At 49.2% G+C, this 15,742-nt stretch overlaps 1 protein-coding gene across 1 annotated transcript; it reads right to left on the reverse strand.

Moving 5' to 3' along the window:
- Positions 1-4,657: 4,657 nt before the first annotated feature.
- LOC118584150 (C-type lectin domain family 18 member A-like) lies at positions 4,658-15,249 on the reverse strand. The gene is made up of 13 exons (XM_036188174.1): positions 15,012-15,249; positions 14,662-14,900; positions 14,025-14,116; positions 11,884-12,126; positions 10,391-10,488; positions 9,778-9,899; positions 9,495-9,602; positions 8,718-8,810; positions 7,821-7,927; positions 7,070-7,199; positions 6,691-6,787; positions 5,812-5,903; positions 4,658-5,093 (listed from the first exon to the last, which is right to left on the reverse strand). Exons 2-13 carry the CDS (start codon positions 14,825-14,827, stop codon positions 5,056-5,058), a joined length of 1,386 nt encoding a protein of 461 aa, XP_036044067.1. The 5' UTR covers positions 14,828-14,900; positions 15,012-15,249; the 3' UTR covers positions 4,658-5,055.
- Positions 15,250-15,742: the final 493 nt, after the last annotated feature.

Raw genomic sequence — 15,742 nt, forward strand, 5'->3', positions numbered from 1 at the left:
CGATGTTGCAGAGGAACCTTGGGTGACTGTCCAGGAAGCCAGCTGTTTCTTTCATTTCTCAAATTTTTTGGAGGTCACTTGTTTGCACGTCCTCCTTGCTCAGTAATATTTCCATTATTTCTAATTGAAGATTAGATAGTTACAGTTGTAGTTAGTTTTCCTTGTTAACAAATTCAAAACAGAAACTCACTAAAGACATGTAAAGTATATAAGTTTGAAAGACATCAAAAGATAGTTTTTGGTTGGTAATACAAGTTAGGATAAAAAGTGAATTAGGTACAATATTATGAACTCATCAAAATAGAATAAATAAGGGAGTTTTTTTTATCTGAATCTATCAAATTTTAATGGACTAGACATTGTTAATGTAACTCTTGATTATATATAGTGTATATACTTATTTACTTATTGTATATAGTTTTTATGTTAGTTATAACCTTCTTTTATTATTTTAGACAAAAAAGGGGGAATGTGGTGATACATTGTGTACCCTAATAAACTTAACTGGGGATCAGAGGACAGACCTGCCACTAGATTAGACATAGAGGCCAGACAGTTGTGGGACACACCCCCCTTAATCCTATCACTCGGGAGGCAGAGATCAGTCTGGATCTCTGTGAGTTCAAGGCCACATTGGGAACAGAGTCAGGCAGTGGTGGCACACGCATTTAATCCCAGCACTTGATCTCATGCCTTTGCTTGGGAAGCACACACGCCTTTAATCCCAGGAAGTGTCGTGGCTGGGTGGAGAATGGTATGTAAGGCATAAGAAGACAGGAACTAAGCAGCAGTTCTACTGAGACCTTCCCGGGTAAGGATTCAGAGGCTTTCAGTCTGAGGATTCCTGGAAACAGGATCAGCTGAGGAGTTGAAGAGGTGAGGTTGGCTGTGGCTTGTTCTGTTTCTCTGATCTTTCAGCTTTCACCCCAATATCTGGCTCTGTTTTTTTTTTGTTTGTTTGTTTTTTGTTTTGTTTTGTTTTTAATTAATAAGACCTTTTAAGGTCTGTGTGTCTTCACACTTGTGCCACTAAATGTGTGTGGCAGTCAGAGAACAACTTACAGGAATCAGTTTCTCACTATGTGGAACCAAAGTCAGACAGATCCTATGTTCCTGAAAGAAGCTGAAAATGCCTCTTTCTAAGAACCTTCCTTTCCCAGCCTTCCTTAAAATCAAGTCCTGGTCACATGACTTAAGACTTCCAATCAGACCCATAAGCCCAGCTTTAAAAATTGGTGGCATCTCTGTCCCACTTGCGTGGTGTCAATTGTAGCTACTATGCAGAGGCAATGGGGTCTTCATGAAGCCTTCTCTGCCAAGTAATATCTTCCAGGTCTGATTCTCTTACTCTTCTGATGCCCGGGGGGCTAACAAATGTCTTCCACAAACTCATTTCTGCTTAGAGTTGCCAGAATTAGTTTCTGTAGCTTACAACCAAGATTCATACAAACACAGGACCAAGAATACTCGGGATAAGAAGCCTGGTAGAAAAACAGTGGGCGATCTAAGGCTGGTAAGCAGCTAGAGGATCGAGAAAATCCAGCTAGTATTAAGGGAAAGGACTCCAGCAGTGCATGGCTTGCCTTGATGAGACAGCTAATCTTGTGGTCCCTTAGAACAAAGAACCAAACAAATGCAAGGCTTTGCAGGGCCTTGTGGCAGGTGCAAAGTGAAAACATTACTTAAGTGGGTTGGGAACATAGCTCAGTGGTACAGTGCTTGTCTGTCATGTGTGAGAACCTGGGTTTGATCCCCAGTACTGAAAAAGAATTAAGACATTTATGTTAACTTTTATATTTACCCTTTAAGGGTTTTTTGTTTGTTTTTGTTTTTCAAGACAAGGTTTCTCTATGTAGCCCTGGGTCATCCTGGAACTCACTTTGTAGACCAGGTTGGCTTTGAATTTAGAGATTTGCCTGCCTCTGCTTCCCAAATGCTGGGATTAAAGATGTGGACCACCACTGCCCAGCCCCTTTAAGGTTTTTGAGACCTTTTGTAATGTATGTAACATATGAGTACTGCATAGACACAATTAAAAGCATGCGCTGGTATGTACTGATACCACCTCCACCACTACCACCACCACCACCACCACCCAGTGCCAGAAAGTGTCTTAGGGAGTTATCTGTTTGCTTCTGAGGAGAACAAATCTTTCTCCTGAGAAGCTCAGTTGGTTTGTTCTACATCCTTTTTCTGCCCTTGGACATGAACTGGTCACTCTGAGTTTGGGCCATACTTACCAGGTGTTGTTTCCTCTTTTTCCCTGGAGAAGCAAAACACAGCCTCCCTGACTTCTTCACTATGTAGTGAAGGCTGGCCCAGAACGCAAAATCTTGCCTTCAACTCCTCAACACTGAGGAGATCACAGATATATGACACCAAACCCAGGTTACAAACAGAACTTTTCAAAGAACCAGACCCAGTTCCTATTGCGTATCAGTTCACCCAATGCAGAAAGAAAGCATTGTGGTTATTTATATTTATTTAATGTATGTGTGCCAGGCTAGCAAGATAGTTCAGTGGTTAGAGCACTGGCTGCTCTTCCAACAGACCCAGGGTTCAATTCCCAGAACCCACATGGCAGCTCACAGCTGTTGTAACCCAGCTCAAAGGGACTGGACAGCCTCATACATACATAAACGCAGGCAAACCACCAATGCACATAAAATAAGTAATGTATGTGTGTTGTCATAGGACGGCTTGTGGGAGCTGGTTCTCTCCTTCCACCACGCGAGGCCCAGGTACTGAACTCTGGTAACCACACTTGACAGCAAGTATCTTCATCTGCTGAGTTATTTTGCTGCCCTAATTTATTATTTTTGTAAAGACAGTCTTGCACCATAGCCCACATAGGCCTTGAATTTATTATGCTGCCCAGGTTGGCCTTGAGATAATTTAATTCCTCCAGCCTCAGTTTTCTGAGTGCTGGGATTACAGGAGTGAGCCGACACCACCCTGGCAGCTTAATGCGCTTTTTTTTATAGTCTGGGGAAAACAGACACCCTGGCCTAGAAGAGCTTGCTACATCATGGAAAAACAAAAGCCCCCAGATGAAATTCCACAGAGGTAGGCATATGGTAAGCAAGGCCCTGTAAGTTTTCCAGAATTTACTATGAAAATCCACTATGAAGCAAAAAAATCTTTCTGATTTATTAGCCAGTGCATGCTTATTGAATAACCTGTATTTTTCCCTAGGATTGGTGACTATGTGGGATATATGTCTCTACCCCTGATGAGACCTTAGCAGCGTCTACACCTCCACTGGACATCTGCCACCTCTCGAAGTCCAGTACACTGAGCACAGGGCTTGAGGTGGGAGGGTCTGGCATCCAAGGTTCCTCTTCCTCCCGTCTCTGTGGGCACGTTATCATCTCCAACACGCCTGCCCACGGAGGACCCACCCTGCAACATACCATACCCTGCACTGCGGAAGAGCTTGGGCGGGGTGACAAATTTGAGGCGCAGTGGGAGGGACTGGATTACCGGGAGGTGGGCGGGACTATCTCACACGGAGGAGGTAAGGCCAAGGTTGTGGCTTCATGGCCAGCAGGTGCACTGCGCGCAGACGTCATTCACACCTGGCTGTTGTCTTGGTACCTGAATCCTGAACAGCTTAAGGTTGCTTCACATCCTTCTCTCCTCAGAAGGACTCTAACTACAGGCTGGAGAGCCAAGACAAGAAAGCAGGGCCCTTCTGCCTCCACGCAGGCATCGGAAACAGTGGGCAATGCTTCATTCAGGCCTGGTTCTGGCAGACATGGCGACAAATGAACTTTTATAGCCTGGAGAAAACAGACGCCCTGGCCTAGAAAACTTTGCCACACTCGGGAAAAATAAAGTCCCCAGATGAAATTCCATATATATAGGCGTAAGGTAGGTCCCTCAAGTGTCTACACCAAGAGTGAGGAAACATCAGTTCTTCCTGTGTGCCTTCCTGGCTTCATCAGATTAAATCAGTGAAAGAAAATAGAAGCATTAGATGATAGCCAAACTGACTAGGTTTGTTTCTCAGCTGTGTTCTTCAACTGTAATAAGATGACATGTGATGACAAGGTGATGTGTGATAGTACCCCACAGGTAGGTACAACACACACCATTTCCCACATTTTCAGTTTTTGGTTTTTTGGTGTTTTTGTTTTTTTTTTCTTTCTTTCTTTTTTCCCCCTGCTGCTTGAGGCACAATGCTGAGGGCTGCTAGGGAAAAAGAAATGAGAAGAAGGAGGAGGGAGAGGAGGAGGAGGAGGAGGTCCTTGAGTGGAAGAATCGGTCCTTAAGATTCCAGGGAGTTGAAAACCGCCCAGGGTGTGGCTTAGATCATAAGGATGAGCTGAAAGGGACAGAGGACCAATAGGAGACTGATGGCAAAGCACCAGTCGCTTCCAGTCTTCCCAGGAATATCTTCTCCACCATCTGAATTCCCCTTCAAGGCCAGCAGATGCCAGGGCACAACGGCACATGCCTGGAGTCCCAGTACCCCAGAAGCTAAGTAAGGAGGCTTGTCATGAGCTGGAGGCCAGCCTGGGCTACATAGTGAATTTGATGTCAGCTTGAAATTTGTCAGCACAATACAAACAAAACCGTCACTGCAACAACAATGCAAAAACAGAACAAAATACACACAGAGGGAAAAAGAAAATGGATCAGTTGCAAAGCCTGCTGATTCATAACATCATTTATTTCTTTGTGAAGCCTCTGGTCTGGAAAACTCCAGCTGTCCAAGGAAGTTTGGTCTAGATGGAGCAGAACAGCTTTTGGCCACTGGCTTTGGCTTTGGCTTTGGCTTCGGGGGTCCATGGATGCCCATCTTTCCAACTCAAAAGCAGGCTGATGGTCCCTGGCTCTTCTCTTCCCATGCTAGGCTCCTTCAGGACCCCAATTCATTTCTCACGGCTTCAATGCTTCCCTTACCCAATGTCCAGCATTGTGCAAGTTCTGAGACCTCATTCAGTGTTGGACATTCAGTCCCAGCCAGGCCCGTGTTTCCCACAGATGAGCAGTCAGGCAAACTGACTTGTGTACTCAGAGGCTGGCAGGAGAGCTGCTGCCTGGCCAGGCTCAGGGCCCTGGCTCCCACAGGGAAATGTGCTTCTGAGCTGGAAAGGAAACATAACAGAGTGAGGCCTCCTGTGAGGGGGTCTCCGCTGTACTCATCTAGAGGTAGCCACGTGTTCTCTCACGGAACTCCAAATTCTTTTTTGTTGTTGTTTTGTTTTTTGTTTCTCTTTTTTTTTTTAAAAAAAAAAATTCTTTTTATTGATTCTTTGTAGATTTGCAAATGTTATTTGTTTTTTTGTTTTTTCGAGACAGGCTTTCTCTGCGTAGCTTTGCACCTTTCCTGGAACTCGCTTTGTAGCCCAGGCCGGCCTCGAACTCACAGAGATCCGCCTGCCTTTGCCTCCCAAGTGCTGGGATTAAAGGCGTGCGCCACCACTGCCCGGCTGGAAACTCCAAATTCTAATAGGTGGGTGCTGGGAGCTGATGTTGGTCCAGGTTTCACTTCTGCCCCTCCCCCATGGCTTTTTGGGCTGTGGGCAATCAGGGCACAGTAAGGGATCTGACAATCCCCACACGACAGCTTTCATGATAGGAGGAGAGGAACCCTGGAGTCCATTCCTGTTTCTCTGCATGGACATGCTACACAATGCTGGGCCACCACCATCCTCTCGGCCCCAGCAGGGAACTCTCTCTGACTCTGAGCACCCAGACACACTCTGTACCTATGAGTTGGATTTCCAAGCAACATAGAGCAGACTGTTAGCACATCAGGGGACAGGTATCAGAGGAGGAGGGAGACTGAGAGCATGGTCTCACCAAACTGACAGATATAACGGTTTCGAGTTTTACAGCGTTGGTCATTCCAGTTGAAGGCAGCAGATGCCTGCATTTCCACACAGTTCCCAAACCTGTGGGGTCAGGATAAAGAGTGCTTAGGCAGGGGAATGAAACTGAGAATCTAGAAGAATCTTCAACCCTCCGCCCCTTTAAGCCACCTGCATCTCAGAAGCCTAGGGCCTGCTTCATGTGCAAACGGGGCTGCTGGGAGCCAGGGCCATTCTGTTCCTCATACACAACAGCTCTTCACAGGGAAACTGGGAGTCTGTATAACTCCTCACCCAGCCCAGTCCAGCACTTAGCTGTAGACAGGCCCCACATCCTTCTGTCACTGAGAGAATAGATGCCGGAAGTCCAGTCAGGCCTGACTGCAATGAGGGTGTGCTGGGAGAGATATTTGGAGCCTGTGGTGGACCTTATAGACTCACCACCTCCATCCCTGTTATGGCACTCTTGGGCTTTGAAGGCCAGGGAGAGGCCACATAGCCAGAATATTCTCTGTACAGGATGACTGGTGGAGGTATGCATGAGGGATGGAGATGGGTGGATACCAGAAATGATGTTCTGATGCAGGCAGTGGGCAGGTAAGGGAGTGGGTTACAAAGAGCACATGCAAATGGCAATGATACATGGATGGAAACTTCTTGAGTCCCTCCTCTATGTAATGTGCCTCCTGGGCCTCCCTTAACCTCAGCCCTGTGTCTGCACCAGCTAGGTCCAGGCTTCCCTGGCACCTAAAACCAGGTAAGGTCCAGACCCTTATAGGCTGGGTGAAGGGTCTTCAGTGGCATCTGAAGCTCAACCAGACAGGCCCACGTGGGAAGTGGGCCCAGTGGAGGGTCAGCATCCCAGACTCACCCCTGGTTGTCAGGCTGCCCAAAGGCAAAACTCGTGAAGGACTGGTGTTCTCCAGTAGTCCAGCGGAAGGAGTCCTTAGCCGCCTTGTAGGTGAGTCCTGGGCCAGGGTAGCCAAGGTTGCCCCCCATCTGAGAGTCCAGAAGCCTGAGGCCTAGTACCTTTCAAGCTCCCAGATGTTAAACCATTCTTTCCAGAACTCTTCCCACCCTGCAGCCCTCTTCCCAGGGAAGGTGACCATCCTGACTAACCCATACCGTGCTCCAAACCCTTTCCATACCCTTGCCATCTGCTAATGGGTGATGTGGGCTGCCACAGTCCACGTTTCCTGGAACTTCAAGTCTCTCCCAGTTACCACATCCTTTAGCTGCCAAGCACTCACCGATCCAGAAATTCCTGGTCTCAAAGTCACTGTCAGTCACCTCGTTAGTGGTCTCCAGACGGCCCAGGAAGAAGGCAAGGATGTCTTGCACTTTCTGGCTCTCGATCTGGGCTAGTACCCCACCTTTTCCCTGTAACCCCACTCGGGGTCAGATGGGGCAGACTGCAGAGTCCAAGCCCAGAACTTCCTGCCTATTCTGCTGCCCCACCATGGCCAAGATCCCAAATGTGTGTGCTGGCTGGACTGTCTTTACCTCTACCCTCAACAACCGCCTGCCTCTGAGAGTAGAAATCCTCTTCCTCTCCCCTGTCAGACTCCCCTCTGTGTATGCACATGAGCCCCGTTGGCAGTTCATAGGCCCAAGCATGGTCCTTCTCTCACAAGAGTTTTGTCTCAGTCACATGGTGTCTTTAATACATTTGGACCAATTGTCAATATTAGCAACTCAAGAAATACTAAGGAAAACCAGGCTTTAGAAACCCTGTGTTCTGGCTATCCTGACTCGGCATCCCAACGTGTCCACCACCAGCTGGAGCTGAGTCAAGACAGCTCCCTCTGTAGGAGTGGGACGGAGCCTTGTTCCTTGGTGTTAAGTGGGCTCTTGGCTTTTACAAGCCTTGAATCTATGACTCCTGCTTTCTACTACTGAAGAGAGCGAGGCCAGGAGAAGTTGAAGGAACCATCTCGTGGTCCAAAGCCACCCCATTATGGCCCCGTTTGAGACCCTGGGAAGGTAAGGGTCAGCCCTCACCTGACATTTCATCTTGGCTCCATAATAGGTGTCTGCCTCAGAAGACACCATGAAGCAGTCTCCATCGATCCTCAGGTCACAGGTGTGAAAAGGAAAGCGCACCTTGGCTGGCAGGAGGGAACAGGAAAGCCTGAGTTTGTGTGCTGACTGCAGAATCTTTACCCTCTCCCAACAGGCTGAGCTAAGTTCAAGGTACCCCAACTTCCAGCTAACTCTCCAAACTGGAAGTAGATAGAAGTCAGTAGTGTGCTAGAAAATTTGCAAGTGTGAGATCTCTCAAGAGAGAGATGGGGCTGGGGAATCCAGGGCTGGCAAGATGGCTCAGTGGGCAAAACACTTGCTACCCAGCTTGATGTTTTTCGTTCAATCCCCAAGACCCACATGGTGGAAGGAGAGAATCTGACATCCACACCTGCTCTGTGGCATACACACACACACACACACACACACACACACACACACAAATAAAATGTCATAAAAACAAATCCATAAGTCGAGTAGTAGTAGCACATGCCTTTAGTTACAGTATTCAGGAAGCAGAGGCAGATGGATCTCTGAATGAGGCTAGTAGCTTGGTCTACAGAGCGAGTTCCAGGATAGCCAGAGATATACAGAGGAAACCTTGTCTTGAAATGCCCCCCCAAACACACACACACACACATACACACACACACACACACACACACACACACACACACACACACTCTCCATATCTTGTAGCATTTGCCAATTCCATTGGTATAAATAACCCACTGTGGCCAATTTGAGGATGTTAGCATGTTTTTCCCAAGCAAGGAGTAGTTAATAGCTTGGTACAGGGACTCTTACGAGCTGGTAAAATCAGATTCAGCCTCCCACTGAAGAGGGTTCTGAAAGCAACCTCGAGTTGGAACTCACTGGCACACTGGGCTCCCCCATAGCCGACATCACAGATACACGAACATTCTTCTTCCCGGAACCGGCCATGCACACACTGCACACTGCACCGCACTGCCAGGACAGAGCAGAAGGGCCGAGTGCTCAGCCTCTGACCACCGGGACCTCAAGTTACCTAACAGACCAACGATAGCAAGAACGCCCCCTAGAGGAGCCCACGGGGGCTTCCAGCCACTGCCAGGCTCGGCTGCTTAGGTTTGATTCTCATTGTAGAGAGAAGCAGACTGAGGTATGGAAGTCATGGAAAGTGGGCAGCAGCACTAGAGGGACTCCTTTTGTCTCCTAATTCTATCTTTGTTTCAGTAGATAGTCTAGTGGGCCCAAACTGATTCTTTGTATTTTCATTTTTTTAAGTCAGAGCGTTACTCTGTAGCCCTAGCTGATCTATAGTTCACTCTATAGCCTAGGTTGGCCTGGAGCTCATGACAGTCCTGATGCCTCAGTCTCCCAAGTACTAGCCCTAAGTACAGCCCTAAGCATTTAAAATCATATATATATGGCACACAGTTGGGGCTCAGTGAGTTTTTATTGAAGGAACGTACAAAGTATGAAAACCCAGTAGTCAATACTTTTAATGCACTTGAGACGCCCTCAGAACACCCTCTGGCCACCTCAGTCCTCCAGCTGTCCCACTGCATGAGCTCCAGTACACCCCACAGGACCAGTGTATGCCCACCAAGGTGCATCTCCCTCACACTTACCCCTCAGGGGCAGCCTGAATAGGCACCGAGTCCTCACCTTGGCAGTACCTCCCTGTGTAGCCAGGGGGACAGTGACAGAGACAAGTGCTAATGTTGAGATGTCCGTGATTTCGGCAGCTCACGCGACATGGGTTTCTGGGGATCTCTGGTGAGAAGAGCAGGTAATTCTGAGAAGGGGCCTCTTTCCAGCTGAGCAGGCAGGCACTTTCCTGCTGAGGCCAAGGCTTCTGTGGCAGCTCCTCAGACTGCTAGTTCCTACCAACTCTAAGTCCTCGTGTACCCGCTGTTCCAGGAGGAGGCAATTAGGATGAGATACTCACCACAGAGGCCCCCTGAATGATCCCAGGCCTTGAAGCAGCCCGAGACGCTGGCTGTGCAGAGTGAACACCAGGAGCCTTTCTTGTAAGGGACGATTGTCTTCCCGTTGACATCCCAGTTGCCACTATGAGAGCAAGCAAGCATCAGAGGGTCTGGAGAACCTGCCCTTGGGCAGGGCAGGAACAGGAGCTTTGGACAGAGTTGAGGAGGGGCCTTGGATGGGGAAGGAATGGGTCCTGGCTGCCTTCCCCATGGGCCCCTTTAGCACCTGGCCCAGTTAGGGATTCAGGGGGCTGGATGTAGCAGGAAGATCAGCAAGGAAACAAAAGATGGCTTCTGTATCAATCCTGGACACCTTCCATGAAAGCAGGAAGGAGCCTTCAAGGATAAGTCCTGCTCTTCATGGCCAGAATCTTTTACATCTTCTTCCTCTTATCCACCTCTCTTTCATGCAGACCAAGGGGTAAAGACAGTTTGGGTGGCTGGGTGCATACCCCACCCTGAGAAGAAGCCATCTATCCATTCCACCCCTACAGCCCAGCCTCCCTGTCCTTTCACCCCACCCACCCCCACTGCCACCCCCAGTTATCACCCAGCCTATGGCGAGGGGCTTACCCAGGGGAGTAGGCACAGACGAAGGCTTCCATGGCTGTCTGGTCCACAGAGCATAGATGCCTCCCACAGCCCAGCTGGCTAGAAGTGGCCCACACCAGCTGCAGAGAACACAATGGTGGAGAAACCCTTTCAGACTAGCCTTACTTCAGTCTGGGGGGTTGCAGCACAGGCAGTGATACCTGTGCAGGCTTTGGCCTTACCTCCCTGGGGCCCGAGGAACAGCAGCTATGCTGAGCAGAGCCATCAGAACTGAGGTAAGCTTTTGGAATGGAAGGGGTAATAAGTTTTGAAGGTTAGTAAGTGTTGACCAGAGGGAAGATTATGAGAAGACAGAAAGAATGACAAAAGAAAGATTTTGATATCAAGGACCTTGTGTAAGATTGCAAAAACGGCCACAAGCCTTCACTTCTCTACAGCAGTAGCGTATCCGACATGTACATTACAATTCATAACAGTGGCAAAATTACAGTTATGAAGTAGCAATGAAAATTTTTTGTTTTTGTTCTTCAAGACAGGGTTTCTGTGTGTAGTTTTTGGTACCTGTCCTGGAACTCACTTTGTAGACCAGGCTGGCCTCAAACTCACAGAGATCTGCCTGTCTTTGTCACCTGAGTGTTGGGATTAAAGGTGTGTGCCACCACTGCCTGGCTGCAACGAAATAATTTTATGGTGGGAGGTCACCACAAAATGAGGAACTGTGTTAAAGGATCGCAGCATCAGGAAGGTTGAGAACCATTGTTGTATGTATATAGTGAGACAAAAATCTCACTATGCAGCATGCAGTATTGGCCAGGAAATTACTGTAAGCAGGTTGGCCTCAAACTCAGAGTTCCACCTGCCTCAGCCTCCCAGATGTTGGAATTAAAGGCATGTTCCATCATACTTATAGTTTATAGACTGTTCTTTTCTTAATCCAGAGCCTGGCACATACTGAGCAAGTGCTCTACCATTGAGCTACAATTCCCTTAGTCCACTAACCCATACTTTTTTTTTTTTAAGAAAGATTTCATATTGTTTAGGTTAGCCTCAAACTCTCTGTGTACTCAAGGATGACACTGAACTCCTGATCCTCCAGCTTCTACCTCCTGAGTACTAGGATTGCAGGCATGTACCATGTCTTGCTTTAATGTAATATAATTTTCAAGTTTAAAATTTTAAAGCTAGAGTTATAGTTAAGTGCTAAAGTGTTTTCCTATCATGTGCAAGGCCCTGGGTTGGATCACTAGTACCACATATATTCAAAATTAAAGAATGAAAGAAAGAAGAGAAAGAATAAAATATAATTTAAGGAAATAAATTAAGAAAACATGCTTCAAAACAAACAAACAACCCCTTATCATAATTGAAAACAAAACAAACAAGTAACAACAAAACCCAGCCTTAAGTAACAATAAAAACACTAATATAAAAATGTATGCTTTAAAGGATGAGGTCTAGCCTTCTCTAAGGTGACTGAGGAGCCCATGCCCTAGCCTCATCAGCAACTCACTCACCTGTGTGTAGTGGGTGCAGGTGGCATTGTGGGCACACTCAGCGTCCTCATGTCTGTACTGCAGCCCTTCAGCAAACCAGAGGTTGACCACTTCGACAAAGGTTGCCGAGCCCTCGGGCAGTAGCTGCACATTCCAGCCCACTTGTGGGGTGTGCCGTGGGGCAGATGTCACATTTGGGGTGGCTGAAGTGCCACAGAGGGCTGCCCTGGCTTGAGCTATTCGGGCCAGGCTCTCGCTCCAGTCCTGGGAGTGGCACAAAGAAAGACATCCTCAGGTGGTATATTCGCTTTTCCCCTCCAGTTGCTGTGTGTCGAAAGTAACTATGGGGAGGGGACAGTTATCCGGCTCAAATTCCAATCCATCCCTGCAGAGAAGTCTAGGAGGCAAGAACTTGCAGCTGCTGGTCACAGCCAGTCAAGAGCAGAGAGAGAGAGAGAGAGAAGAGGCATGCAAGCTGTGTTCAGATCACTACCTCCTTTCCCTGGTCCAGGACCAAACCTAGGGAAGGGCGACACCCATTTCTTTCTTTTGTCTTGGTGTTTTTCAGACAGCATCTCTCTGTGTATCCCTAACTGTCTTGTAACTCTCTATGTAGAACTGGCTGTCCTAAAACTCACAGAGATCCGCCTACCTTTGCCTCCCAAGGGTTGGGATTAAAGGCATATGCTACTATGCTTGGCTGATGCCACCCACTTTTAAACTGGGTCTTCCCACGTCAGCTAACATAATCAAGACTGTCCACCACAGATGCACCACAGTCCAACCTGATCTAGACGACTGCTCAGTGAAATTCTTTCCCTGGTGATTCTATTCAAGTGGACACAACCAAAACGACCCATTACAACTGGTCTTTGCATAAGACGGAAGTAATGAGCAGTGAGTCATCTCCATTGTCTTCCATCCGAGGGGGGCCAGGTCACACTGAGCGAAGAGCCCAGCTTGCCTGCCTAATGCTTGGAGCTGTTTTCCTTACTGCACGGAGCCACAAAGGTTCAGACAGGACCTCTGGAGCTGCCCAAGACGTCAGGAAATAGTGCCTCCATCTCCCGAGTTTTGCATAAACACCCTTCGGCCCTGCCTAGGGAACAGCACTAGACCAGGGTAGGGGATTGCTTCTACTGTCATGTTCCCCATCTCCTAATCTGAGCCTGGACAGTGCCCAGACTTGCAGGATGGCTGGCTTTGTGTTTTTCTTTGAGAGCTGGCCCTGGCCACAGTTAGAACTCTGCTGCTCCCATCTGGCCAAATGTGATTTTTCCAGGCCTTTGACCAAAGGGCCCTGAGAAAGGAACAAACAACCCGCCAGTTGATCCTAACTCCTGGCCTGAAGGGTCCTGGGTGTAGACGGACTCACTGCCAGGTATTACTTGGAAGATGTTAGCTGCTCAGGACAGTAGGCATGAGGAGACCACAGAGCCACTGGGAGCAGGGCTGGAGAGAAGCAGACCACTCCCTCCTGGCCCTCCCCCACCTCCTGGGAAACTGACCCCTTAGCTCTCAAGGTCGCCACCCACTGTGGCTGTCAGCCTCAGAGGACTTTATGGAAGGCAACCATGGGGAACCTTGCCCTCCCTTACCCATTCGACCCTTGTTCCCTGGCCTGTTCTGGGAACATGAGATGAGTCTATAGTGGTCTCAGACTATGAAGACAGTATGTCTGAGCCCCCAGGATGATCAGCCCCAACGCTGCAGACTCAATCATGGAGGTTCTAAACTGCAAATAAGTGACCGAATGAGGAACTTGAGAGAGGCCCCTAATACTCACTAGCTAAATCCTGGTCACATACCAGTGCCCCCACAGCCCAGCGGGATGCTTCTCCCTCCCTGTTCTTCACCTCTCCATTTCTGCTGGAATCCTTTGTGTGGCTCCTTCTCCCTGGAGGAGGGAAGCCTGGCTCCTCCATATCTGGTGATCTCCGTGGCAACAGGATGCCAGGAAAGGCAGGTTTGTCCTTTATTGAGTGTGAGTTGCTGAGGGCCCCCGACCTCCATACTAAAGGCTTTCCCTGAAGGAAGAAGCTCCATAGCTTTCTGGCCACCAAGACCTTTGTGCCCTTGGTGAAAGGGGAGGCCCTGGCAAGGCCTCCTGGGCTCACTTTGGGCCTCAGGCCCTCTTGATCCAGAGCAGTTAGCATACTCACCATTCTCTGCATGTTGGCTGCGGGAGGCCGGACCTGGCTGCGCAGGCGGTTGTGCAGGGAGAGGATCAGGAAACTCTCCTTCCTGCTCAGGCCTGGAGGCCAGGAGAGAAGGTTAGGCCAATGGCTGGCAGCACCTGGGACATCTCCACAGCCAGATGAGAGTGCAACCCCACCCAGGGACCCAGACCTGAGATGTGGAGGGACAATGGTAGGTGTGTGGGAGAGAACTCCCAGTACAGAGAGAGAGGGAGGCCAAGAGAGAGACAGGAGAGTTAGGTGAGGATAGACCAAGTATGGAGCAACCTTGTGAGTGACTGGCTTGTGGGTGGGGGTGAGGAGGGAAATGAGAGACCCAGCCCAGGGCTAGAAGCAGCCCTAGCTGCGGCTCCTTCCTACCACTGTTTCTTCTCGGGTCTTAGCTGAAGGCTCTAACCAGTATCTTTCCTTAACCCCAACCCCAGACCCACCTGCTTCGTCCTTCTTCCTCCCCAGTATCCTTGCATCGTGCCCCCCCTCATTGTCATAACAGATGCCCCATCCTAGTACATCAATCCCGGGTACCTGACTCCTAGAAACCCCTTGGGACCCCTTCTTCACAACAGTACTCTACTCCTGTTTTTGCCCAGGCATTCCTTACCTTGGAGAGTTGGAGCCTGCTCTGGCAGCTGGGATGTCTGCACCTCTGTCCAGGTGACACCGGGGAGAGACAGGAGCACAAACAAGAGACCAGGCCATCGGCTCTGGCCTCCCAGCCCCAGGGAGGGCTCTGACGGAGTCTTTGGCCTGCCTGGTGCTGCAGACATGGCTTCTCTCAGCAGTCCAACTAGCCTCCAAGGCTTCGTGAAGCTACCCACAGTCTCAAGGAGTCAGGCTAAGCTGCCAGACAAAAGGAGGAGGCTAGTGAGTCATCACTGTGTCCAAATAGCCTCCCCTCAGTGGTCCACTGGCTTCAAAAGAGACATGGAGCCCTTCTAAACGCCTCCTTACTCCGGCTTCAGTGTCTGGCCAGCCTGTTCCACAGCAGCAAGCAGAGCGGTGTGCACTGACCCTGTGGCCCCTGCTAATCATTGTAGGATTATTAGCACCCTCAGGGAGCCCCCAAAGACCCTGCTGATTGGCCTACAGACATTCCAGGGCCGTGGATTAGCGACTGATGGCTGTACCCTGGCAGGGACAATGTCTTGCAAAGTCCATGGACAGCTTCTGTTCCCCAGCCCCACTCACAGGGAGGAGGCTGGGACTTTGGCAGTGGGCCCATAAAGCAGGCAGGAACTGGGCAAGACCCCAGGGGAGTTCTTTCCTTTCTTGGGAAGCTCATCCCAAACCCTCAGCCATGAATTAAACATAAGCAGGAAGTAACTATTCACCAGACAGGTGCCACTGGCAGGATCATAGAGGAGGGAGCCGAGAATGCACCTTCAGGAAGAAAGCTGTGCCTTACAGAGATATGCCAGGGCAGTGTGAGAGGATAAGGCCAGCTCCAGGGCCCACCATGCTGGCCCATGTGACTTTGGGCCAAGACAGGCAAGGCAGACAGAGAGGAGAGCATGTGACGGATGTCCCTGACTGACTTGAGTCCTGCCGAGAACAAGCCTGCCTCTAGACAAGCAGGCCACAATGGAGCAGGAAGGCAGCCATAGTTTTGGGACCTAGCTGAAGCCTACATACTCCCACCGGAATCACTGAAGATCTACCACAGTCAAATCAAAGGCTGGCAT

The sequence above is a fragment of the Onychomys torridus genome, chromosome 5 (assembly GCF_903995425.1).
Source record: "Onychomys torridus chromosome 5, mOncTor1.1, whole genome shotgun sequence".
Lineage (NCBI taxonomy): Eukaryota > Metazoa > Chordata > Mammalia > Rodentia > Cricetidae > Onychomys > Onychomys torridus.

Excerpts from the sequence above, each read along its gene's own strand:
- LOC118584150 (XM_036188174.1), bottom strand. The coding sequence starts at position 14,827 with ATGTCTGCAGCACCAGGCAGGCCAAAGACTCCGTCAGAGCCCTCCCTG. Across the intron at positions 9,603-9,777 it reads TCATTCAGGGGGCCTCTGTG|AGATCCCCAGAAACCCATGT; the intron begins GTGAGTATCTCA and ends TCTTCTCACCAG. Across the intron at positions 7,200-7,820 it reads GAGCCAAGATGAAATGTCAG|GGAAAAGGTGGGGTACTAGC; the intron begins GTGAGGGCTGAC and ends GTGGGGTTACAG.